At 40.5% G+C, this 25,410-nt stretch overlaps 1 protein-coding gene across 1 annotated transcript in view; it reads right to left on the bottom strand.

The window, feature by feature from the left end:
* Positions 1-25,410, bottom strand: part of LOC123669640 (patronin) — a 73,918-nt gene that overhangs the window by 2,633 nt on the left and 45,875 nt on the right. Inside the window, 18 exon segments of the mRNA XM_045603236.1 lie at positions 174-456; positions 1,262-1,462; positions 3,990-4,097; positions 5,304-5,390; positions 7,179-7,247; positions 8,277-8,721; positions 9,058-9,199; positions 9,356-10,056; positions 10,246-10,539; positions 10,926-11,210; positions 11,340-11,441; positions 12,420-12,464; positions 14,545-14,726; positions 15,327-15,404; positions 16,312-16,647; positions 17,211-17,444; positions 21,417-21,607; positions 24,080-24,194. Of these exon segments, the coding sequence (XP_045459192.1) occupies positions 174-456; positions 1,262-1,462; positions 3,990-4,097; positions 5,304-5,390; positions 7,179-7,247; positions 8,277-8,721; positions 9,058-9,199; positions 9,356-10,056; positions 10,246-10,539; positions 10,926-11,210; positions 11,340-11,441; positions 12,420-12,464; positions 14,545-14,726; positions 15,327-15,404; positions 16,312-16,647; positions 17,211-17,444; positions 21,417-21,607; positions 24,080-24,194 (3,898 nt within the window).

Raw genomic sequence — 25,410 nt, 5'->3', positions numbered from 1 at the left:
GTGCAAAAAACGAGTTCAAAGACATCCCAAATTCTAAACTCTACCGATTTTTTAAAGCTTCGTACTTTATATAAAAAAATTGAGAATCACTGGCAGTTGGCAAAAAGGTCATTGTACGAAATTCTTCGCGCTCCGCGTCCGTGCTTTAGGCGTGCGCGGCAGAGGGCACTCACTTGAAGAACTTGTCGAACATGCGGTCGTTGACGTGGCGCGGGCCGGTGCCGTAGAGCTTGGCCACGGCGTCGCTGTCGGGGCAGTAGCTGTAGAGCGCGCGGAACTGGCAGCCCGCGTCGCGGAACAGCACGAGGAAGTGCTTGCTCTCGGAGCGCGCGATCTCCTCCAGCACGCGCCGCTTGGCCTCCGCGTTCACGGCGCCCGGGAACACGCAGTACTCCACGGCGTTCAGCATGAGGCCGCGGTTGGACTTCGTGGCGGGCTGCTTGTACAGCCGCGGGCCTGCGGGGCGGTCGATTGCGACTGATCAAGCCCAAACATTCCTTACTCTCTAGAAAACACTACGAGTTTCCTAAATTTAAACTAATAACCAAACTAAACGTCCACTGTACCGTTATAAGTAAATAATTGCAAGTAGGTATCTCTATAATAATATTTAAAAAAAACGTGAATCGAACATGAGGCAAATGATGCGGTATTAATGTAGTGCCGTGATTGTGTTAATTTCAATTCGGTGTGAGGAAGCGAATATTAAGCGGTAACGAACGAACTCTGTTAGATCACAACAATATGCTCTCGTACAAGAACACTTCTCAAACCATGCCTTAAAGTAACTCATAGAGGTAGTTGGCATGACATCGCTACGCTGATATTACTCGTGATTGTGTGTCGCAGTTGTATGCAGTTAGTCGTGAACTTAACTACCTACGTAGTAACGTTTAATTGAAACCTTTACGTCGTTCTCGGTTGGTTGCTTTAAAAAGTAAAATAATTATCTAATTAAACTAATTACTGTAATAGGTTTTATATCATCTACTTAATTTTTGTTTGTACATTTAAAACAGGCTGTATTTTATTAAAAAATTATTAAATATCATATATTATTTATGACAATTGATTTTCTGTCAGTGAATGTCATAAACGCTAATAATAGCATTTAACTAACCTTCCACTCTGCATTTCGAATTGCACTAACAGAAAACCAATTCTCGGTCAGGACCAATATATCTAAGAGCTAAATAGGCCACGAGTATAATACGAAACAATGAGGTCCATGCTCGTCGCCTCGCCTCGCCACAGCACTCACCCGAGTAGTCCATGATGGAGGAGTGCGTGGAGGAGACGTCGGAGGAGTCGTCGTGGCGGCGCTTGCCGATGGCGCCGGGCAGGCCGGGCAGGCCGGGCAGCGCGCCGGGCAGCGAGCCGGGGCCCGAGGCGGGCGAGCCCAGCGCGCGCAGGCCGGGCGACGCGGCGCGGCGCGGCGGCGTGGCGCGGCCCAGCCCCGAGTCTGCACACGACAGCGCTGTACTAACGGCCCGCCGTAGCCCGCCATAGCCCGCCCACCCACTCTCTCCCCCTCCCTCCTACTCCCTCCTCTCTCCTACTCCCTCCTACTCTCTCCTACTCCCTCCTACTCTCTCCTACTCCCTCCTACTCTCTCTTAGTCCCTCCTACTCTCTCCTACTCCCTCCTACTCTCTCCTACTCCCTCCTACTCTCTCCTACTCTCTCCTACTCCCTCCTACTCCCTCCTACTCTCTCCTACTCCCTCCTACTCTCTCCTACTCCCTCCTACTCCCTCCTACTCTCTCCTACTCCCTCCTACTCTCTCCTACTCTCTCCTACTCACGCGTCACTCGGCACGCCCGCACTGCGAGCGCTCCGACACAGTACCGCGTGCGTTCATATATTCGATGCAAATTATTTACTGTGTCGTCATATTAATGCAATAATAGAAAATAAAGTGAAGATTTAATTTTCATTTAAGCGCTATACTACCGTCCCCTACTCACTCACACCCACACTCATTCTACTCGTACTCTGACAAGTGACAGCGAGCGCTGAGCGATCCCACCGTGCACGTCATAGTGACGTATGCATTAACATATTTTATGTGAATTATGCTAACGTACTGTGTCGTCATATATAAATAGAACATTACGAAGGATTTGAATTTAATACATTTATCGATAACCATCTATGGTCACTTTCATTTATAACGTCACAGATAAAAAATATATGAATCAATTTACGATGTAAATGAAATCGAAGTTATTTTTTGACTAAGCTGTTTAAAAATTGATTAAGCATTTAACATACACGGACACAAACAGACAAATAACAGACATTAACCAATGGAAACGCGTAATCGCGATTTCGATAAATTAATACAATTACAAGTATCTACATACATTTTAGTTTACTTAATTAGAATTTCATAGTTAAGAACAATTTAGAAGTAAATAAAAAAGGAAAACCAGAGAGAGAGGATACATTTCACATTTTGATTTCAGATAGTATATAAGAGAGACAGATTTTCTTAGTGTGCGATGGAAACCATAAAGAACTAGTCTTTACAAAGTGATATGCTTCATTAGAACGTCCAAGCTAATCCTAGGATTTCTTTTAAAAATTTATTTATATTTTCAAAATGTTACTTATTTGCTCTGTAATATATTTAAAAGATTTTAAGAAATCGCATAATAATTTGTCTAAAATAATGACTCAAATATTTTATAACGTCTTTTATAAAAAAAAAAAATTAAAAAAATTAGAAGGCCGAATGTTAGTTTCCCAGTTAGTATACATATTATTTAAATCTAGCATAAAATTAGGATTAGCGAAGAAAAGTTATGAATTTTAAAATATGTTTGTTCTACCTGCCTAAAAAAAATAGCTAACTTAAGTTTTCTAAAATAAGCTCAAAATATTTTGCAATTTATTGTAAATAAAAAAAAAATCTATAATTTGCTACGACTGGAAGCGCTCGGCTACAATTATGAAAGCGTTCTGATCATTCAATACGAGCTGCCAGCGAACGCAAATAAGAAAGGTAAGGCACCAACTCATTTCCAAGAAGCTACGTAATTCTCTCATTTTATGTTTGCTATTTAAAGCAATTACAAAAATAAGAAAAATATAAAATATTAAATGTACATAAAACAATAATTTTCTTTTTATAAATTAAAAAAAAAACTTCAAAAATAAATTGTAAGGATGAACATGGAAAAAAATTAACAGCAAAAAATAAGGTAATAATTAAGGTATAAAAAAATACTATCGTAGAGTAATCTTTGTTTGTCATCGTTGTATATTAATTAAATATAATAATTAATGATGAAAGTAGTATTTAGCACAAAGTGCTCGACGATGTCATACCAACACCAATAGAAATAAATTATAAATAGGAGCATGCGAGACAAATATAAATAAGATATAATTACCTTTTAGAATAAACCACAACCTTAGAGCAACGATACATAGAATACAGTTCACTACGACCCAAAATAAAAGTGATGTGCACAAGACAGAAGACGCTATAGGGGGATGTTCGTCAAATCGATTGGATTCCGTTCACAGATAATAAATATTAAAATATAGAGACTTCGCATATAATAAAATATATGTAAGACTTAAATTTTGTACTCAAATATTAAAAATTGAAATTTAATATGTTATCAGTGATACAGATTTTATAATTATATAAAAATCTTTTTATTTTATTTTAATTGTTTTTAGTTGTGCATATTTAATGAAATGGGACCAAGATCAAAACGTGACTGATTTTGTAGTGTTGATCGGACTTTACGTTATCAAAACTGAAAATATACTAGGTTGAATTTCAGAAGACAGCCAATTATACTCGTACAATAATATTATGAGGTATAATTGTAACATATTCGTGTAGATAAAATTTGTCCTACAGCCAACATCCCCCTACATGCTGCAACGAAAATATAACCTCACCAAGCAGGGCCCGGCTACCGTGACTGAAGCCTGTACAAGTTACACTGTGTGTATTCAAACGTGTCTTACCGCACAAGTTCATAAGAGAGCTAGATTTCCTCCCCGCCTTAAAGTTATTCTGGTAAGTGGAATATTTAGACCTTCCACGTGTCGACTGTGGTTCATCATTCACACGCTCTGAAATGTTTCCTATACATGTATGGCGTCACACAGGAACATGCGATCAACAACGAGCCGCGCAAGCTGCAGGGCTGGCGGTTATCGTACAATTATCGCGCAATTATTGCAAAAAACAAAACAATTGACATTACGTTACAGTTAATATATCATTTATAATTTCAAAAACTGAAATCAGTAAATTTTATTATAATACAGTTATGCATGCCATATCATTAAACAAACGGACGTACAAATTACAAAACCTGACAGCCCTGGCCACATGCGCACTGCGGGCTCGGGCGCTGAACAACTCAATTCATACTTATGTATGTAGTAGCAAACAAAAGTAACTTTACAATCGCGAATACAAAACATTGGTCAATTTAATGGAATTTTAAATGGATCTCTTGAACCGACTCATGATATGCGCGGAAGGTCTGGAGGGGGTTCCGTATCTCATAAAAGCTATTGAAAACCTCTCTTTGTCGTTTTAATGCAATTTTGCAACTAACTAATACGGCCAAATAAAATATATCAAGCGTAATTTTGCATATGGAGTGTATCTAGCCAATCTATGCATTGCTGAAATCATACACATATAAAAATAAACTTTTAAATAAAATATAAATATAGGTCAAAGCATCTACAAATAAAAATCAAAAAAGCTTCACCGACTAAGAGGTACTGAGCCATATGACCAATCAAAAGTGTTCATCCATAACAAAATAAACCAAAACATTGTGTTTAACAGTAACGCAATTTTTCAAATTGTGAAAAAAAAAATATTGTTCATTTATTTCAGAAAACAAAGAAATGTTTCGAAATGCATGAATACGATTTCGGAATACATTTCAAGTCCTCAGCACAGCAATCATTTAAGATCGTCATCTCGTTCATTTTATTAAGCAATACTTAAATACTTAAATACTTTTGTATTTAGATAAAAGCAAACGAGATAACAATTGGTTACACAGATCCACTTGTCAAACATTCAGAATCAATCAATATAATAATACTTGTCAATATAAGATAATTACTTAATATATTAAAATCAATACGATTCCATCAAATACAAGTGGATATGTGCTAAGGGCGAAGCGATATTCGTTAGTAGCGACAGCAGAACACGGGGGCAGTGGGGACAGGGAAAGCGAGGGAATGGGGACAATGGGGACAGGGATAGCGGGGGAATGGGGACAGTGATGACATCGGGGCAACACTCACCTCGCGAGGTCTTGCAGGAGCCGCGGCGCCCGAGACCGCTGGACGCGCTGCCGGGAGACACGCCGCCGCGCTCCTCCACTGGAGACTCTGCGGACCACGTGAGCAACCAAGGTCAGATAACTTGGGACGCGATATGTACTATGCGATGTTACCCTCAACCAGTTATGGGGGTAAGATTTTAGACAATACAATTATTTGATATTTCTTTTAAGAGCCATTTCACAATTTTACGCTCTGCAAGTTTAGGTAAATTTGGTCGCATCGCGCGAGTCGTACGAGCCGCGCGATCTTTGTGCTAGTACGTATAGTGTGACAACCAAAAGACCATCGTGATCATTTTCTGATGTATAATAAAAATTATAACTATGGTATAAAATGTTTTTTACATAATTAATTTGTTAAAAATTTCAAGTATGTTATATAACAACAGTCAATAAATTTAAAATAAAATTAAAAAATCAATTTTATGAAACAATTTTTTTAAATTGATTTAGTTTTTTCAGTTTACGAATGAATCTAATATTTACGATATGAATAAAAAAGCATTTAATGACATCGACACCGACAAACATATTAATTAACAAATAACAAGACAAACAGATTGAAATGCCTATTTGTATTGATAGTGTGAGAAAAGAAAATTAAATTATACATTTGTTTACAGAAATTATCATTATATTATTTTACAGTCATTTTCGTAATATGTTTATTTTATTTATATTTTATTATGAAAGTATCAAATGCGTTTTATCCGCTATAACAACAGGCGCTTGGCGCGTGTGAGCGAAAGAGACGGCTGCGCAGAATTTGGCGTGGACCTTACCTCTAAGAGCGCTAGCGCTCGACTGATTTCCCGGGCTTGATGCGTGGCAATATATACTATCTTTTTATTATTTAATATAAAATGTATTAAAAATAATTACATCTTTTAATTATTTTTTTTGTATTCCTTAATGATGTAAGTTTACTTTGATGAAGATAGTTCGTTAAAATTTCTTAGTTTTCTAAGAGAAATATCGCTTTTAAAATTGTACTTATTTGGAAAATATTCGTAACTTTAAATTTTTTTTATCGTTTAATAGAGATACAAATGGAATAAAAATCTATGATAGTGGACAACAAAATTATATTCCACATATTATGATATTTTTTTAAAATGGTTTCAACGTAGAGGTTATTGAAAAGTAGGACTTCAAATTATACATTGCGACCGTTTACCCAGGGAGGAGGCTGATGAAAAGGTTAATAATTTTATACACATAATATAAATCAAAATTCTGATCTGACTATGGATTACAACAAAGGTTGCTCTATTATATTTCAAGAATATAAATTACATTATTGCATCCAACACTGAGATTAACGACGTCAAAATATTACAATTTCGCGGATTGTTACCGATTTTTGTGAAATGGCTCTTAAGAGATAGAATAAATTTTTCATTATTCTTTTTTTTCTTTTCAACTGAATAGAATTATTAATGAAATTGAAAATGCTCAGATTTTTTAATAAATATAAACAGAATAAACTTTTACTAGTTTCATACAATACTAATCAAAATTTTTCGATAGATTGGCATGTGGCATTAGTGAATTATGTCTGTGTACAATAAAAACATGCAAAATGACATCTAGCATCTACGACAAAAATTCAACCTTGTCTTTGTCCATTGTCACTTTTTACCACTCAAATACAACAATTTTCTATAATCAATAAAGTCTAATCTAATAATAAATATTATTGATGCTGTCATAAATTAATAAGTGAACTAAATTTTTCTGTCTTTAAAGTACCTAGGTATTTTTCATTTAGTGAAAAAGTGACCAAGCAAGACTGATGATTACTTTAAAAAAAGTAGTAAAAACACCAAATTACCTCTATAGAGATGCGCCCTCTCGGCGAGGTTGTCCTGAGAGCCGCGGTAGTAGTCGCGTCGCATAGTGCCTGCACGACACGGGACACGCGACACGCACACGACACGACACGCACGCGACACGACACGCACGCGACACGACACGCGCCGGCGGGACATAGCGGAAAAAGCGAGGGGGCAGCCGCAAATCAATCAAATGTACTGCTTATAACCACTATTTAAACCTTTACTGACTGCAATGTTATTCTTGTATGAACTTATTATTGTAGGCCAGTTTTAAGTTAATTTTCGCAGTCATAAGGGTTTATATTATAAGCATTACATGCACACACTGTATATACAACAGGGTAGCTCAAATATCCAATACAAATAAAATTACAACTTTGGCCTAACAGGTTCATGAATTAAAATTTGAGCTACTATGTTGTAAAGCTAATTTAAAACATTTTTGCGTTGTCTAAAACAGTTTAAAATGAAAAAAACGTTGTAAAATTATTAGCAAGCAAAAACTTGCCGGTATAAGTGCAGTTAAATAATTTCTAGCGTAAAAATAAATTGTCAGCCACATCTCATGCGAGCAGCTTTGAGAAGTCGGTGTGTGAGTGGATTTGTGTAGCTATTTTAGGTGAGTTTTCTCTTTTGTATGTTACATTTTAATATTTTTTTTTTCTAATTGGCGAATTGTGTCTATAGATAGAGATGCCATCATCTAAACTTACGAAAGCGATAAAGCATACTCAAAATTTCGAAATTTGAATAAAATTTTAGAATACAACTCTATAAGTAAGATTTCAATTCACACATTTCATTTATTTATGACAATAAAATTTTTCTTTGTCTAACCATTTAGAAACACGTTAAGGAACATTTTCTGGACGATCCCTGAATTCCACGATGGCAGCCCTATTGGTGAGTAAAATTTCTGAGACATCACAACAAACCATTTTCAAATATAAAATTGACACTAAGTGAAATTGTGTCGAATCTATTATTGGCATTTGAACTGTAACTTCAACAATTTTCGTGTAGTAGATAGCACTTAGGTGGTGCTCAGTGTATCTGTGAGCGTAACCGATACGGAGCGTGAAGCGAGGTCGTACCGGTGAGGTTGGTGGAGGAGGGCTGCTTGCTGGCCAGGATGCCCTCGGCGGCCTGCAGCGCGCCGCTGTCCACGTGGATGGTCTTCGGGCGAGCGCGGGCCGGCAGCTTGCCTCGCAGCCGAGCCCCGCCCCCCGCGCCGCCCCCGCCGCCGCCGCCCGCGCCGCGCTGCAGCGTCTCGAGGAAGTCGGACTTGTCGAAGACCTTGCCCTCGCGCTCCGCCTCCTCGGCGGCCTTCTTGAGCTTGTACTGCGCGAGGATGGCCTGCCGGCGGCGCGCCTGCTCCTCGCGCCGCGCCGCCTTGAGCTCGGCCTCGGCCTCGTCGCGCGCGCGCCGCGCCGCCGCCGCCGCCTCCGCGCGCGCGCGCGCCTCGTCCGCGCGCTGGCGCCGCTGCAGCGACAGCAGCATGATGCGCTCCTTCTTGCGCTCCATCTCCTCGGCCGAGTTCTGCGGGCGGCGAACTACATGAACAGACGATTACGCGAAGTGGGCCGTCTGCGGCCGGGCGGTGCCGTCGGTCTGTACGAATATTTATCGAGAGATTACTAGCTAACGAGCGTACGCTTTTGTACTTTAAGTTATTGCACAAAACAATCTATGGTTGTTTGATCTTCGCATAATTGGCTAAAGCAGGAATCGAACCTGCGATAATCACCTAACGCCTATAATAAATAAATGCAAGTATACTCGATCACTGGATCTACATATCGTATAAAGGAAACGAGTAAAATATGAAAAGCGCTCGTATTTGCAACGATATTCCACAAAGATAAGCTCACTCACGGGGTCGGGGTTGAGCTCGCCGATGACGAGCGCGGCGGGCTCCGCGCTGGGCGGGCGCGCTCGCTCCCGCGGCGCCTCCATGCGCGGTGTTTCTCGCCGCTCTTCGACTCGTTCGTCTCGTTCCTCCCGCCTGTCGTCTCGCCTGTCGTCCCGTCTGTCGTCCCGCCTGTCGTCCCGTCTGTCGTCCCGCCTGTCGTCCCGTCTGTCGTCCCGCCTGTCGTCTCGTCTGTCGTCTCGCCTTTCGTCCCGCCGGTCGTCCCGCCGGTCATCCCGCCGGTCGTCCCGCTGGTCGTCCCGCTCGATCCACGTATTCTCGGGGCTGCGCTCGGGACTCGTGTACTCGGAACGCTCCTTCCGCGGAGAGCCTCGCTTCGCTCGGAGCGGCGGCTTCGGTCGCTTCGGCTGCTCGTTGTCGAACGATATGTAGAAACCCTTCTCGTTCGTCTCGGCGGGCTCGTCGGGGCGCCGGAACGAGTTCCGGCCGAGCGAGGGTCTCGTCGGCGAGGGGATGCGGTAGGTGCGCGTGCCGGACGAGATGTTGAGGCGGTCGATGCCCTGGCGCAGCGCGTCGTCCTCGGCGCTGCCGATGAAGGAGATGTTCTGCGGCTCCATGTCGTCGGGCGGCGCGGGCGCGTGCAGCGGCTGCAGGCCCAGCTGCTGCAGGCCCAGCGGCTCGGGCCGCCGCGCCTCGGGCAGCGAGCCCTGGCGCTGCGGCGTGCGCGGCCGGCGCGGGCTGCTCGCGGGCGGCGACTGCGACGCGTTTATCACAGTGTAGCTCAGGTGGTTCTGCGTCTCTCGGGCGTTCTCGGTGCCGTTCTGGTACCGGTCGGCGTTGTAGTGCACCTGGAAGGGCTGGCTCGCCCTCTCGTGGAGGACGAAGCCCTGCGGGTTCCAGTTCCTCTCGGGGGGAGGTTGGGGCGAGGGGGACTTCCACGTCCTCTGCGCCGGCTCGGGTTGCGGTTGCTGGTACTGGTTTTGCTGATGATTTTGCTGATGGAGCTGAAAATTTTAATTGAAAAGTTAATCACAGGAACATTCCAACAGCTTTTTAGAAGTAATAGTGGCACCTTAAATGTCCACATGAAATCCCATTAAACGCCTTTCAAATTTTCACAAATTTTAACGCGAGCTCCCCTCCCAGCGCCCGAGCCCCGCCGGTGCCCCGGCCCCGTGCAGTGCGAGCCGTACCTGCCAGCCGCGCAGCTCGCCGTCCTGCTGCAGCTGCGCGTGCTGCGCCCACGTGCGGCGCTGCGGCGGCGCGGGGCTGTCGTGCAGGTAGAACTGCGGCCGAGCGAACTCTTGCTCTATGTCCCTGTACTGGTACTGGAAGCCCGGCTGGCCGGCCTGCGGGTTGCCCTGCTGGCCGCCCTGCTGGCCCGGGCCCGGGCTCTCGTAGTTGTAGAAGTCGCGCGGCAGGTGCGGCGTCGAGCCGAACGCGTTGAGCGGCCGCGACACATTGTGCTGTGAGCTGAATTGGCTGTGCTGCAATGGAGCGGGCGCGGCGTGAGTGGTGCGGGAGCTGCCTCCGTGTCGGTGGGTATGTATCAATGAGTTTTCAAAGAGGACTTTAGACCAGCCGTAGCCATGCATATTATTTTATTAATAATACTAATTTTTAATTATTGTGTTATTTGTTCATCTATTACCTTTTTTTCTATATGCTGTTACAAAATAATGTTTGTTTTAAATTAAATAAGTTAAAGAAGTTCAATAGTAACAAGTTAGACCTTGTAATTTAAAAAGGGGTATTAATAGTTTTATAATTTATTAGGGGCTAGGAAGCTCGTTGCTGAAATAAGAGAACAAGCCCACAACCAATGTGCTTGTTTGCGTGCGTTGTATTTTTAAGTTAACGTATCAACACTTACTAGTTGAGGAATGTTTGGCTGGTACTGTTGTTGGAACGGCGACTGAGGTTGCTGATGTTGTTGGAACATTTGCTTCGCCTGCTGCTGTTGCTGTTGTATTTGTTGTTGCTGCTGTTGCAACTGTTGTTGCTGTTGTTGTAACTGTTGCTGCAGCTGTTGGTTCTGTTGGTTCTGTTGGTGCTGTTGTTGCTGCTGTTGCAACTGGCTCTGCTGACTGGCGAGGCGCGCGATGTCGCTCTGGATGTCCTGCAGGCTGGAGTTCATTCTGTAAATATTAGGTACTGGCTTTTGCGCGAGGCTTACTTTATCTACATTAAGAAGTAAAAATAATTAAAATTAAACGAAAGGTAAGAATAAAAACTTAACATGTGTAAAAAGCTTAAGTTAAAAAAAAAAACTTACAACATTTAGAACAGTGATGATAAACACAAATGCCACTTACTTTGCTATAGACTGCTGATACTGCTCCAGCGCCGCGTTTTCTGCCGCTTGGTTCGGCGCTTCGACGACCATTTCCTATAGAAATGTGCATTCTTAATTAACTGTTCATCAATTACTCTTAGAAAACTATGTTTTTACATTTACTTTGAAATAAATTTCATGATCAAATGTTTTTTTTCCTCCTATCTAAATTTCCGACTGATTGAACCAGTTTGAACGATGAATACATAGAAATTTCGTAATAATTTTAATAGCGTTTCTAGAACCTATAATTATTGATATGAAAAGCAAATGTAGCAGAATGGCTTCAACAATACATACACAGCATGGAAACGCACAAAATTATATATTTTGGCAATAAATTATTTTGCTTTATTTATACAAATACTAACTTCAGTTCAACTTGTTCTTCGAAATTTTGTTATATCAGTAGATCCCTCAGCTTTCCAAATAACACACAAATGTTCCACATGCTTAATATCTTCTTAGAACTCCTATATTAATGACTTCATCTATATACCATTAATCCTAGTAACTTCAATAGGTTTTGCGTGACGCGCAGATGCGTTTACAATACTATTTAAAGTTTAGTTACATGTGCAATTACGACAAAACATGCAATTACGACATGCACAAAAACACAAAGACACACAATACATTTTACATAATAATTTTATGCTAAACACTAATTACGGGAATTGTAGATGCATTTTGCCTGATTACAATGTAAATAATTAAATTATAATAATTAAAGTTTCACGGTCAAAGCCTACGAGTTGACTATGAAACTCATATTTGTAAACCGCCTACAATAATATGTCTATGTTAATTACATTTGGTGACTAACTACATATGGTTTGATGACCTCTATTGTAATTTTGCAACAAATAAATCTATTTTAGCGTATTTAAAACTTATATTTATCATATGAAGTTTTGTGGTGAAATAAAAATCTTTTTGAATATTGCATATTTCATCTTGTTTCAAATTATCAAATTGTCGGCTGCGTACTATGACAGTACAAGCATCTACAACCCCGGGGCCGCCACTCACCTGCGCGTGGTCCGCGTCGTCGGCCGGCGTGCGCGCGCCCTTGCCCTGCAACACCGCCACCCATGCGTTAGCCTACCGCGCTACGTGCGGACTGGTGCGGACGCGTGCGCACTCGTGCGTACCGGTGCGTACGTACGCGTGCTCACGGGTGCACGCTACGTGCGCGTCTTGTACCGGCGCCTACTGTTACTGTACGTTGTGCTTGTCCGTACTAGGCGTGAGTACGCGCAATTTTTTTATGATTTTGAATAAAGGCGTTTTATCTTTAAATACTCTTTGGGAATTTAATGTAAAGAAGTTTTTACATATAGTTGTAATTGTACCAATAATCTAAACAATATATTCGATGTTTGATTTTGGTTAGACTTATTGAATAAAATTTAAAATGAGAAATAGATTGTGATTCTTGTAAACATAATTATTTTCCATTACAATTAATTTGCGCGCATGCAATTGATCATTTATCAAAAAACGTGCGATAAGTTACAAGTGAGAAATATAATTAAGTTCATGAAGATCGTTGACTTCGAATTATATGTTATGAAACATTATACATGGGTTTTTGCGACGCAAAATATTTATGAATATAAAAATAGTAACGTGACCTGATATAAAAAAGCTCGTATTCTACAACGCATGACGTACTTCATATAAAGCGAAATACCGCAGTTACCTAGTTATAACATAACGTATACTTGTGTGAAATAATTGAACGCACATGATATGCATAATATAACCAAATGTCCTTACAATGTTTTGCGTCAACGGAATGAAAGCTGTGTAAGCATGAACGAAACTAAATCGAATTATCTTTACAATCGAAATACAAAAATAAACGTATAAGGTAAAACTTCTATGTCTAAATTAAAAAATCGGCGTGTTCGTTTAGGCACTCACCAAAGAGGCCAACTGGTATTGCAAAAACGTTTCCTAATGAAATAAAAAAATATATTTTATGTCCGCTTTTAAATATATTTTAATACAAATAAATGTGAATTTCATCGGGTGTAAAAATGCTGATTCCTTTAGGTATGGAGTTGTAGTAACTAAGAAGATTTCATTTCTAAAATTAACATTCACACAAAGACACACAATATATAAGAAAATACTATATGGTATAATCTGAATAGTATTTTACCATAACATCTATCTACCACACATACCCCTTACCAATTAACGTCACACAAAATTTTGACCACACCACACAATCGGGTTTTCTAAAACTTTTAGCTAATTGAAAGACACCAAACTAAAAATATCACTTAAAAATTATAATATTCAACACTCTTAATAAATAATACCTTTAGTATGTAAGTTTGATGAATAATTAATAAATTAATTTATAATGTTTGTTACAATTGAGATATTACAGTTGGAAGATTATCAAATCGTTTTCTTTGCATAAAGTTTTATCCTACTTAATACTATTACGCAGTCATAAATTAAAATAATTTTATTATGTATAAATTACCGAAAATTGTACAAATTAATTAATCTTTCTTTTCAATTTTTTTTTATTACTAGATTTTTAGCTGAGGTAGGGCACAGCAGGAAATTTCTGTCATAACTATAGCAGCTCGACTTGGGAAGGTAAAAATAATACTTTCAAGCATTGTGTTGCTGTGGTGAGTAAGGTGATCAGAGCTCTTTAGGGCACTGGGGGTAGGGTCGACACCGCGCTTGCGATCCTTCTCATGTTACAACCATCTATTATAAGCTACGGTAATCGCTTACTATCAAATAAGCCGTACGATTGTTTGTCGAGCTAGTTTTATAAGAAAACAAAAAAGAGAAGTTTAGACAAACAGACAACTTAACTTCTTTAATCTTTTAGTGACATGACTGTAGATTAACTATTTAACTGTAATATTTCAATTGTCCCAAGTAGAAATAGTATTTTAGACAGAGGAAAATACACATAAGGTGATTACTTTTAATATTTCCAGTACATGTATATATTTTTGACCCGTATATCGGTCACATAGGTGACTTTAGCCGTGACGCTATAGGACGCGCGCCGTGCACATGCCGTGACGCCGTGCGCGGCGGGAGTGGGAGTGGGGGCCGGCGGGAGTGGGAGTGGGGGCCGGCGGGAGTGGGAGTGGGGGCCGGCGCGGACACTCACCCGGGTGACGGCCTGCAGGAAGGCCTGCTGGCCGAGCTGCTGGCGCTGGCGGCTGGCGGCCAGCTCCACGCGCCGCTTGTCCAGCTCGATGCGGCGCCGCTTCTCCTCCAGCTTCAGGCGGATGTTGTTCAGCTGCGCCGCCATCGCCGGCGCCGCGCCCTCCTCCGCCGGGGACTCGCCGTCTGGGGACACGCGCATACGACTGTGGTGAGGAACAGGACGCAGCGGAAGGGACGTGGGATGTTGAGATTGATGCTCATCCTCTTTTACATCGCACCCAAACCGTCTACATGAATACAATAAAGATCAAAGAATGGAGCGCAAGAGACGCGATATTGAGATGGTTCTAGATTATCTGGATTCTCACACCCATACCATTATATCTTATATATTTATATCAAAAAACGACGCTTATATTTACTAAGTGGACCGTGGTTTTGTAACGATTTTGTAACGCTCGATGATATTGAGAATAGATAAAAACGACCCTTCAGACCCTTTTGGACCAGCACAAAATTTCGAAAATATATTTTATTACCATTTTCTGTGAAAACCAATATAGCAACTAATAATAAAAAAACAAAATTAAGGTAAACCTTGACGCATATTATTACAATTTTTTGGTATGTATATCGTAACATAAACCAGAAGGCGGAAGGTTGTGAAAACATACAGGGCGATCAAAATAATATTGATATATACAAAAAATAAAGGAATTAACTGTGTTACAAAACAAAGTGGAGAGGTAGAGGACAGGATGTAAAAAGCTGAGTGGTACTGACTGGTCTGGGTTTCGTGCTGAAGAAAGTGTTGCTGCCACGTCGTGGTCCCACCCGCGAACGACGTCTTGCGGGGAGACTCTACAAAAAACACAATACTAATTAAATAATTATAACAACAATAATTACACATCATATAAAAACATATGTAGATATAGAATACCTAATACGAGATATTGATATCAAAGACTAGAAGCCTGGATGCAAGGCAACAGTTCACATTATAACAAACCTATTTTATATAAAAATGTTTTATAATTTAATATTAATACATATTATTTAACTGATTGAATTAAGACTTTATAAACAACACAAGTTATTTTACAATGAAATAATTATATCAAATACATTTTTCATATTAGGAATGGCATTTAATAATTAAATATTATTAAATATAATTAAATTTTACTTATATAGTTCTATATAAAAGCTTTTCCAACAATTTATTGCTTCATGCTGATAACGAAATGAATGAATAATCAAATCAATAAGCAAAACTAAGAATATTAAATAAGCTTGCAGATATTTCAGATTATTATTTGTATTTCAACTATTTTTCTCACTAAAAATAATTAAATGTCGTTTTTTCCGTTTTCTTTTAGAATGAGAATATGTGGTCTAATAAAAGCGAATCGCAAGCTGCTATATTTTTAATTATTAAGCCAAGCTAATATATAGTCCAGTAAATGTTTCACTTATATTTTTGCGCTATATAGCCAAGTAGCTGTATAAAACATTTTAATTGCATATTTTTAAACATTTCTTCTACTAAACTCCATTAATAAATAATATGACTTGTTAATTAATTTTGTTTTTGTTTCAAAATAATTATTGTGTCAAATTGACCATTACTAGCTTTACGCTTAGTAAGTATAACGAAACAATCGTACTATAAACAGAATAGACACTACCACCTGATTCTCAAAATCAATCCCACTCTTTCTGTCTAGTGTTAGTAGCAGTTACACAGCAATGTACCACGACATACCTGCCTGATCGCCGTTATTCCTTATTTTACTGAGATCGGCGAAGCTGGTCTTGGTGACGTCGCCGTCTGGCGCGTCCCGTTCATTGAGGTAGAAGCCGTCGCCGCCGCCCCTCTGGTCCCGGAGCTCCCCGCGGTCCCCGCGGTCGAGGGCGATGGCGTCGCTGCTGAGCTGGCGCCGGAGGGGCGCGGGAGGCTCCGCGCTCGGCTGCGAGTGCTGGCGCTCCACCCTGCCGCGCTCGTCGGCGGACCCGTTGTGGTAGTCGCCGTGGAAGAACTGGATGGAGCCGCGGATGTCCTGCCGCGACGAGCGCAGCGGCGGGTTGTAGTCAAGGGGCGCTGCATAGGTACATACATTTTGTTATTTAATTCTACTTCGTTTTGAACAGATTTTACGAAAACAATATCCGAAGTAAAAATATATTAACACAAAATTGCCAATCCCATATAAAAGGTACTAAAAATAATGCACTCAATTGTACATGAAAAACAGAAACATTACATAGCGAAAAAGATTTACAAAATATCATAAGGTACAACCTAGGGGCAGAGGAGATGGTATTATGTCGGTGTGGGTGTACAAATTGTGTGGAGTATTTGAAGTTAATGTAATGTGGTGCGTATGAGTGCGTATGGGCGCGGCGACGGTGGCAGCTCCTTCTAAAGGTAAAGGTGTGGTGCGAGTGCGAGCGAGCGCGTTACCGGCGGGCGCGGAGATCTTGCGCGCCGCGGCGAGCGCGGCGACGGTGGCGAGCTCCTTCTAAAGGTAAAGGTGTGGTGCGAGTGCGAGCGAGCGCGTTACCGGCGGGCGCGGAGATCTTGCGCGCCGCGGCGAGCGCGGCGACGGTGGCGAGCTCCTTCTAAAGGTAAAGGTGTGGTGCGAGTGCGAGCGAGCGCGTTACCGGCGGGCGCGGAGATCTTGCGCGCCGCGGCGAGCGCGGCGACGGTGGCGAGCTCCTTCTCGGGGTTGCGGCCGGCGAAGTGCAGGCGGTCCTGCGAGCCGCCGAAGTTCTCCACGGTGAGCTGGCTGTCGTCGCTGACGGACGAGCGCCGCGAGCGCCGGCCCGCGAAGCTGCCCTCGCGCGCCTCGCCCCAGTTGGACGGCCGCCCCGCCGCCGTCACGTGCTCGTTGAACGCTTCAAGTTAACCACATTACATTTAAGAAAACTAACCGTTGATGTTATATAAACTACTTATTGAGGGATGGAACAGCAGCAAGTATCCTGCTCAAAATCTGGAACAACTCGTCTAAACCCTGGTCTGGCCCCAATCTTACAGAAGATCACGGGTAAATAGCACTGCTCTCTGCTCTCTGTAGCGTTGTGTTCCTGTGGTGAGTGGAGGAAAGCTCCTGGGGAGGGTCGGGGGGTAGGGTTGGCAACGCGCTTGCGATGTTTCCAGTGTTGCAAGCGTCTATGAGCTATGGTAACCGCTTACCATCACATGGCTCGTACGCTTGTTTACCGACATAATCGTATATAAAAAACGATCGATTGTAATGATATGAATGTTATATTAATGTTGTATTTCTTCGTTTGAGAGTATTCAAATTGTATTCAGATTTTCCTTAAAAATTTGTTTCCCATATTCTTATTTTCAAACAATTTATTTATAATGAAATGAAGATAAAACATAAAATGAATATGTACGATTTTATTTTTGTGTTACCCACACATTAGGAATTTTAAACATTTTTGAATATCATATCAAAAATCGACCGTTCCAGCGGGGATCGAAACTGCGTCTCCGACTGACCGTGTCGGCGCTCTAGCCAATTAAGCTATGATTGGCTAAAGAAAGAAATTTCAAATATATATGGGTTAAACACAGCAAAATAATGGGAAGAAAATCTGATACATCACCAATTTTTTTTATACAGAACGAGAAAGACCTCTTAAAAATAGACTAAAAGTACAACAGGAGCTGCCCTCCCTCCGCGCCTCCGCGACACAAAAAAAACACTCTAGGGGTAGGACAGACCAAGACCACGTGGACAGTGGGATGCTCCGATTCGGTTTTGGGTATTTTTCGAATTTCTAAACCTATATTCTAGCACGCAATGTTACTAAATATAAATTAATTTTGATACTATAATTTAAAATTATAGACCATAAATTTTGAAAATAAACTACATAGGTATTTATAAATTTATTTTAGTTCTATAGAATATTTTACACAATTGTTTGTTGAGATTGTATATTTCAAAAGAATGATAACTTAAAGAGTAAAAGTATGTATTTAAATAATAAAAAAAAATTTTACCACACACACACCACCACACACCTATATTCAACATATTTTTATATTTATTTATTGTCATATAAAATGAACTAAAATATTGAGTATTTTTCGTTTATAACAGTAAATAATTAAAAATAAAATATATTTAATTAAAAAATATAATATGAAACAAGGCTGTATGGTGTAAGACTTTTGCCTTTACAGTTATTTAAACAAAAACAATGTATATTGTTTTAGAACGAAACGATAAGTGGCCTGTCATTTTTTATTAAAACATCTATTTCTCAGTTGTTAAAAAAAATCGTGTAAAAACAATAACTTAACGTTTAAAATGCTAATATCAAGTGCGAAATGTGAATATAACATCTTAAAGCTACGGATCGAAGCATAGTTACCGCAAGTTGTATCGTTTGTTGATCTTGAAATCGAGATTATTTTTACGTACTTCTGTTCGAAAATAACTTATAAAGTTGCAAAACGGCGCATGAATTGCACTGCCCGCAGCGTTGGAGCTAAGGTGAAGTCAGACGCGGAGCTCAAAGGTATAATAATAGCTTTAAATTCTTCTTCTAACCTCAAAACTTTAACCATCGATATCTCCATAACCATGGGGTTCCGAGGTGGGATAGTGGTACCAGGGGTAGTGTTCCCCACCCACCCACCCCCCATCCCCCCACGGTCCCGAAATTCGATTTTACCTAATCTAAATCTTAGCCGATTTCTTTTAAACCCGTGAGTTTTTGTTCGCAGTCCCCGAGTGTTTTGATGATAGATATTAATACTGTAACTACCCATTATGTTGTAGTTTTTCTATTACTAAGTAAATCGAAAAATAAGAAATAAATAGGTCGATAAAAAACAATAAATGATGGACAAAAGCGTTTACAAATAAAGAATGTAAGAACCATATAAAATAAAATAAAATTAGGGTAGACAAAAATAATATGATTATCGATGTAAATAAAACATAACAAAGTACATCATTAGGCTTAAATAAAACAGCGGTATATGGAATTTCAATACAATACTTTACTATCAAGTAGTTTAAACGAATGCTGTAAGAAATAAATATCGGGTGGTCAGAATAGTTTATTCTACTGTATTTTAATTTGTAAAACTTTAATATAAGAATAGCATAGTTTAAAAATAAATTAACAAATAGACCTGAGTATGATTTAAATTTTTTAGTAACAAACCTTTAAAGAAACATAGCAATTGAATGAATTTATATATGACAAATAATAAAGATTTCTTACCGTGGGTATTTGAATGGTATAAATAATTAATAGCTGCGGTAGTAAGGTGCAGTTCAAGCAAATTACAGCTTAAAGTTCCGTCCACTGTGCGCACGATTATGGACGCTAACACTGTGAGCGTAATAAGCCGCGCGCAAGAAATTACAAAAGCGAGAAACAATCGTAGGCGTGAAATTGCGATGACTATTCTAGTGATATCTAAGCAACGAGTAAGACAAAGGCAACCGGCAATGCATGCGATTCTCAAAGTGCTGATTTTTAATGTACAATGTAAATTAAAGAATATTAATAAGAATTTTAAAACTTTTAGTCTATTTTTAAGAGGTCTTTCTCGTTCTGTATAAAAAAAATTGGTGATGTATCAGATTTTCTTCCCATTATTTTGCTGTGTTTAACCCATATATATTTGAAATTTCTTTCTTTAGCCAATGTTTTTGCTTTGGACAGAAGAGTTTTATTACGTTGCGTGAGATGATCGTTTAAATAAAATTTTTTTGAAGTATTAAAACCTAGGTTAGATAGATTGAGTTCACTTGATTTGCGAGCCAAAGCAACTAACTCTTCTTTCGTATATCGGTTATGAAATGAAATAATTATTGATTTTTCTCTGTTAGGTAAACGAGTAGGAATTCGAGCGATGTAATTTATTTCCTCTTTCTGTATGGGGTATTTGCAGAGTTGTCCTATATTTTTGGCAATTTCAAAAAGGTTTTCGTTATTCTTTTGCGGTATGCCTCTTATTTCTATATTGTTTGCTCTGGCCCATTGATCCCGAGTTTCCAACTCTTGATACAATTTGGCAACATCAGCTTGCAGAAGAGGCACGTCCTGGGCAATTTTTTCCACTTTTAACACTCTAGACTCCAAGTTGTCCATTTTTCCTGATAGCGAGTTGAAAAGATGATGCAACATCTCTTGCGAGTCCTTTAAGCTATTTAACTCTTCGCGGATATATTTTACATCTTCCATCAAACGCGCCAGTGGCTCAAGCTGCAGTGCTATATTATTGAGTTGCTCCTGCATTCTATCAAGTTGGCTCGTCTTAGACGAGGATGATGCAGGGGACGGGGACAGGCACGATTTACATTTAAGGCATCGCCAGGTGTTCTTCCTTTCGCCAAGCTTGCGAAACCCGACCTCTGTCACTCCGGAGCATGAAAAGTCGTATTGCAGTTTACAAACACTACAAGATGGCCCATCGGTATGTTGCTCTCCACAACTTGCACAGGTGAACATTTTTAAACTATACTTTGAGCAGCACTGACCAGATTGAACAACCAAGCGTGCGTTCACTTTGAGCGTTACAAGCAGACTGATATACCCTACAGATATACCCTTCTTCAACCGAAAATAAAATCATCATATCAAAAATTTCGATCTAGAAGGTATATCATCAAAAAAAATTAAAAAATAAAATGAATACTAAAATTATATTATGGTACCGCCACAGTTGCAAGTATTTTTGCTACAAGTGTTTATTTACATTTACTTTAAAAATTCCAAGTAAAAAAAGGTAATAATTAATATCCAGGTGTAGTTTGAATCTCATATTTTCCTATCTAGGTGGCTGAGGCTGTGGTCGGCGAGATAAACAGAGGCGACGTGACTCACTCTCGTCGTCCCGGCGCGCCATGGCGGAGAGCGTGGTGATGGCGCGGCGGCTGTGCACCACGAAGTCGTCGCGCTGCGGGGAGCAGCTGCGCCGCTCGGGCGTGGAGCTCGGCGAGCGGCCGGCGGACGGCAGGCGCGCGCGCGCCAGCGCGGGCGGCGAGCGCGGCACTGCGGGCGGGCACGCGGCGTTACTGACTGCTGACTAGTGATCGAGTGCACTCGCTTACTGACTACTGACTACTGAGTTACTAACTAGTGATCGAGTGCACTCGACTCGTTCCGACCTACTCTACCTAAACGTTCATAATGCGTAAATAGCCCTATCCAACACAAAGAAAATTGTAATCGTCCATGTAATAAAGTTACAAGGTCTATGTTTGTTAAAGAATAACAAAGTTCCACTACCACCATGGAACTATTGAAGCAGATCGATGCGGAGGTAACCATCCTACAGCTGACTTTTTAAATACACGGACCGAATACGAGCAGCAGCGTCTTCGGTGCGATAAAGCCAGCCCTACGGTCACCAACCCGTATGCCTATCGTGGTGATTATGGGCAAAATCCTTATAAGTTGGCGGCATAAGTTTCGGCCCTCAGTTCCCGGCAGCCCTACGGCAGTGGTCACGGTAACGGTGAGAAAGGTGCTAGAAATCACCGCGTTACGGGAGGCTGCCACCCACACTACACCTGGCAACGTTTAATGGACGCACTCTACGGCTGGACCATCACCTCACCGAACTTGAAGTAGAATTGAGTCACATTAAGTGACGCATACTGGGGTTGTCTGAAGTCCGAAGAGAGGGTGAGGACACGATGATCCTGGACTCCGGGCACTTGTTCTACTTCCGTGAAGGTGGATGGGCTTTTCCAAGGTGGTATCGGTTTTCTTGTCCACGAGACTTTCACTAGCAGTGCGTAGTTGGATCTGATGCGGCGTAGGCGCGAGATGCAAGCAACTTCGCCGGAATAGAAGGCTTCTTTACAAGAGGTGTAATTGTACGCTGAGACCTCCACTGAATACGAGAGATATTATAACTTTTATAGAGTAGAATAGGGGGTCAAAAGTTTTCCAAAGACCATTGGGGAGAAGCCTTTTTGCGAAGCTCAAAACAGCGGATGTAAGAACAGTTTGCTCGCGCTCTCAGATCCGATAAGAGGTCGAAAAATTCTATAGACAGCTGTATTCGTCAAGCGCACCCAAGCCTGTTTCTCGGGACACCGAAGATCGACGTGCACCATTTTTTGGAAGACATCCCGGATATCGAAGTCGACGAGATTAGTGCGGCAATCGAGCAGCATAAATCCCCAGGGGATGACGGAGTTACGACCGAGCTCCTTAAGGCCGCAGAGCGACCTGTTCTAAAAGCCTTGGCGAGAATCTTTAATGCCGTCATCCACCAGGGTACCACGCCGGAGAAGAAGTCCAGGAGTGTGGTGGTGCTGTTCTACAAGAGGCGATAAGTATCTCTCGAAAAATTACAGACCGGTCTACCTACTGAGCCACGTCTATAAGCTGTTTTAGAAATGTAACTATCCACGAGAACGAAAGTAACCTACATACCCCACAGAACTCATAAAATTGTATTTTGACTATATAAAAAAATGACCGTTTCTATTTCGATATAATGTTTTACTGAAGCACATCAATCTACGTAACATCTAACAAACGCTACTAAAAAAGCAGTTAGCAGAAAAAAATATCATCTTAAATAACAAAACAAAAAATATCTAACTACATATAACGAAATAAATATCTACTTTAAGTTATAATCAGAACCTTTAATGTGATTTTCAATAAAAAAAAAGTTAATTAATAAATTCGGCCACAGCTTTTCTAAACATTTTATTATTTATATTATTTTAATAAATTTCTCGGGAGTCATGAGGACACAATGTCAATGACTCCATGCTTGTGGTTTACTGTGTTCGAAGAAGCGTTATAAAAGCACAAAGCATCAATTCATGCAAAGCATTTTTTATATGAACTAAAACATTACAATATTGTTAAAAAGCGGGTTTACTTTTATATTAGTGGCATAAATTAGGCATTTAAGTGTAATAAAATATAATAAGACGACAAAAAACATAAAATAAAAACTACAAGTCCTTGGCAAAATTGTTGGCAGTTTTATTTGTTTACCATTGTAGACACACAGACACACGTGACACACAAATGATTGGCGATCTTTAATGATTTTGGAGAAGGCAATAAAAATAAAGCGTTTAGTTTCGAAAGCTTAATTTCAAAACTACTACTAGATTTGACACTCTTGGCGACATACATAAATTTGCTTACAAAGGACAATCATAACAAAATTACTAATTGCCTTCTCCTTTAGATGAGGCGATCACACACGACAGACGAGACCGTACAAGCCGATGATGCGATACGAGACTTTTTAACCGAATAAAATAATTAATCGAGTCCATTGACACTCGAGTCGTTCTATTTTATTGAATAGTTATTCAATAAAATTGTTGCAACAATTCTAAGCATTGTGTTTTACATTGAACGACTAAATTCAGATATTTCATTTTGAATGTTCTCGGCTCGACTCGAACAATTCAACCACGACTCGAGTGATAACCGGTCGGTCTCGCCGCAGCAGCGGGCAGTCGGGCAGTCGGGCAGTCGGGCAGCGGGTACCTGCGAAGGGCGGCTGGGCGGGCGCGGGCGCGGGCGAGGGCGCGGCGCGCAGCTCGGGGATGGGCTGCGGCGGCGGCGGCGGCAGGCAGCGCCTGTGCCGCACGCCGTGCGCGTTGCTCTCCGCGCCCGCTACACACCAACACGTACACTGGCGCACGCATCGCACTCGCACACACGCGCCGACGTCTTACTGCACGTGTACGGTACACGCGCACCTACTACTGTATATTGCACGCGACCACGCAACGACTCGCACTGCGTGAATACGCTTCACATGCGCGCGCGTACTGATGTCGGTCTATACACGCATATGCGTCGCACACGCGTATAACAATGTCTTACTATATGTATGTATACGCTACACACACACACACACATACATATCAATTTCTTACACACACTACGTACAGAATATTCGCACTTACATACTGACGCGTTCTAATCAAACGCGTACCAATACAAATGACGCGTTTTACACACGAAGTAACAACATATCGAAATTTATTTTGGAAAAAAGATTTTTAAATTTTGATTGATCGAAAATATTATTTTTTATATATTAGTTAAGAGCCATTTCACAAAAATCGGTAACAATCCGCGAAATTGTAATATTTTGACGTCGTTAATCTCAGTGTTGGATGCAATAATGTAATTTATATTCTTGAAATATAATAGAGCAACCTTTGTTGTAGTCCATAGTCAGATCAGAATTTTGATTTATATTATGTGTATAAAATTATTAACCTTTTCATCAGCCTCCTCCCTGGGTAAACGGTCGCAATGTATACTTTGAAGTCCTACTTTTCAATAACCTCTACGTTGAAACCATTTTAAAAAAATATCATAATATGTGGAATATAATTTTGTTGTCCACTATCATAGATTTTTATTCCATTTGTATCTCTATTAAACGATAAAAAAATTTTAAGTTACGAATATTTTCCAAATAAGTACAATTTTAAAAGCGATATTTCTCTTAGAAAACTAAGAAATTTTAACGAACTATCTTCATCAAAGTAAACTTACATCATTAAGGAATACAAAAAAAATAATTAAAAGATGTAATTATTTTTAATACATTTTATATTAAATAATAAAAAGATAGTATATATTGCCACGCATCAAGCCCGGTAAATCAGTCGAGCGCTAGCGCTCTTAGAGTTAAGGTCCACGCCAAATTTTGCGCAGCCGTCTCTTTCGCTCACACGCGCCAAGCGCCTGTTGTTATAGCGGATAAAACGCATTTGATACTTTCATAATAAAATATAAATAAAATAAACATATTACGAAAATGACTGTAAAATAATATAATGATAATTTCTGTAAACAAATGTATAATTTAATT

This window comes from Melitaea cinxia, chromosome 3, assembly GCF_905220565.1.
Source record: "Melitaea cinxia chromosome 3, ilMelCinx1.1, whole genome shotgun sequence".
Lineage (NCBI taxonomy): Eukaryota > Metazoa > Arthropoda > Insecta > Lepidoptera > Nymphalidae > Melitaea > Melitaea cinxia.
This window is presented reverse-complemented; position numbering and strand designations above follow the sequence as displayed.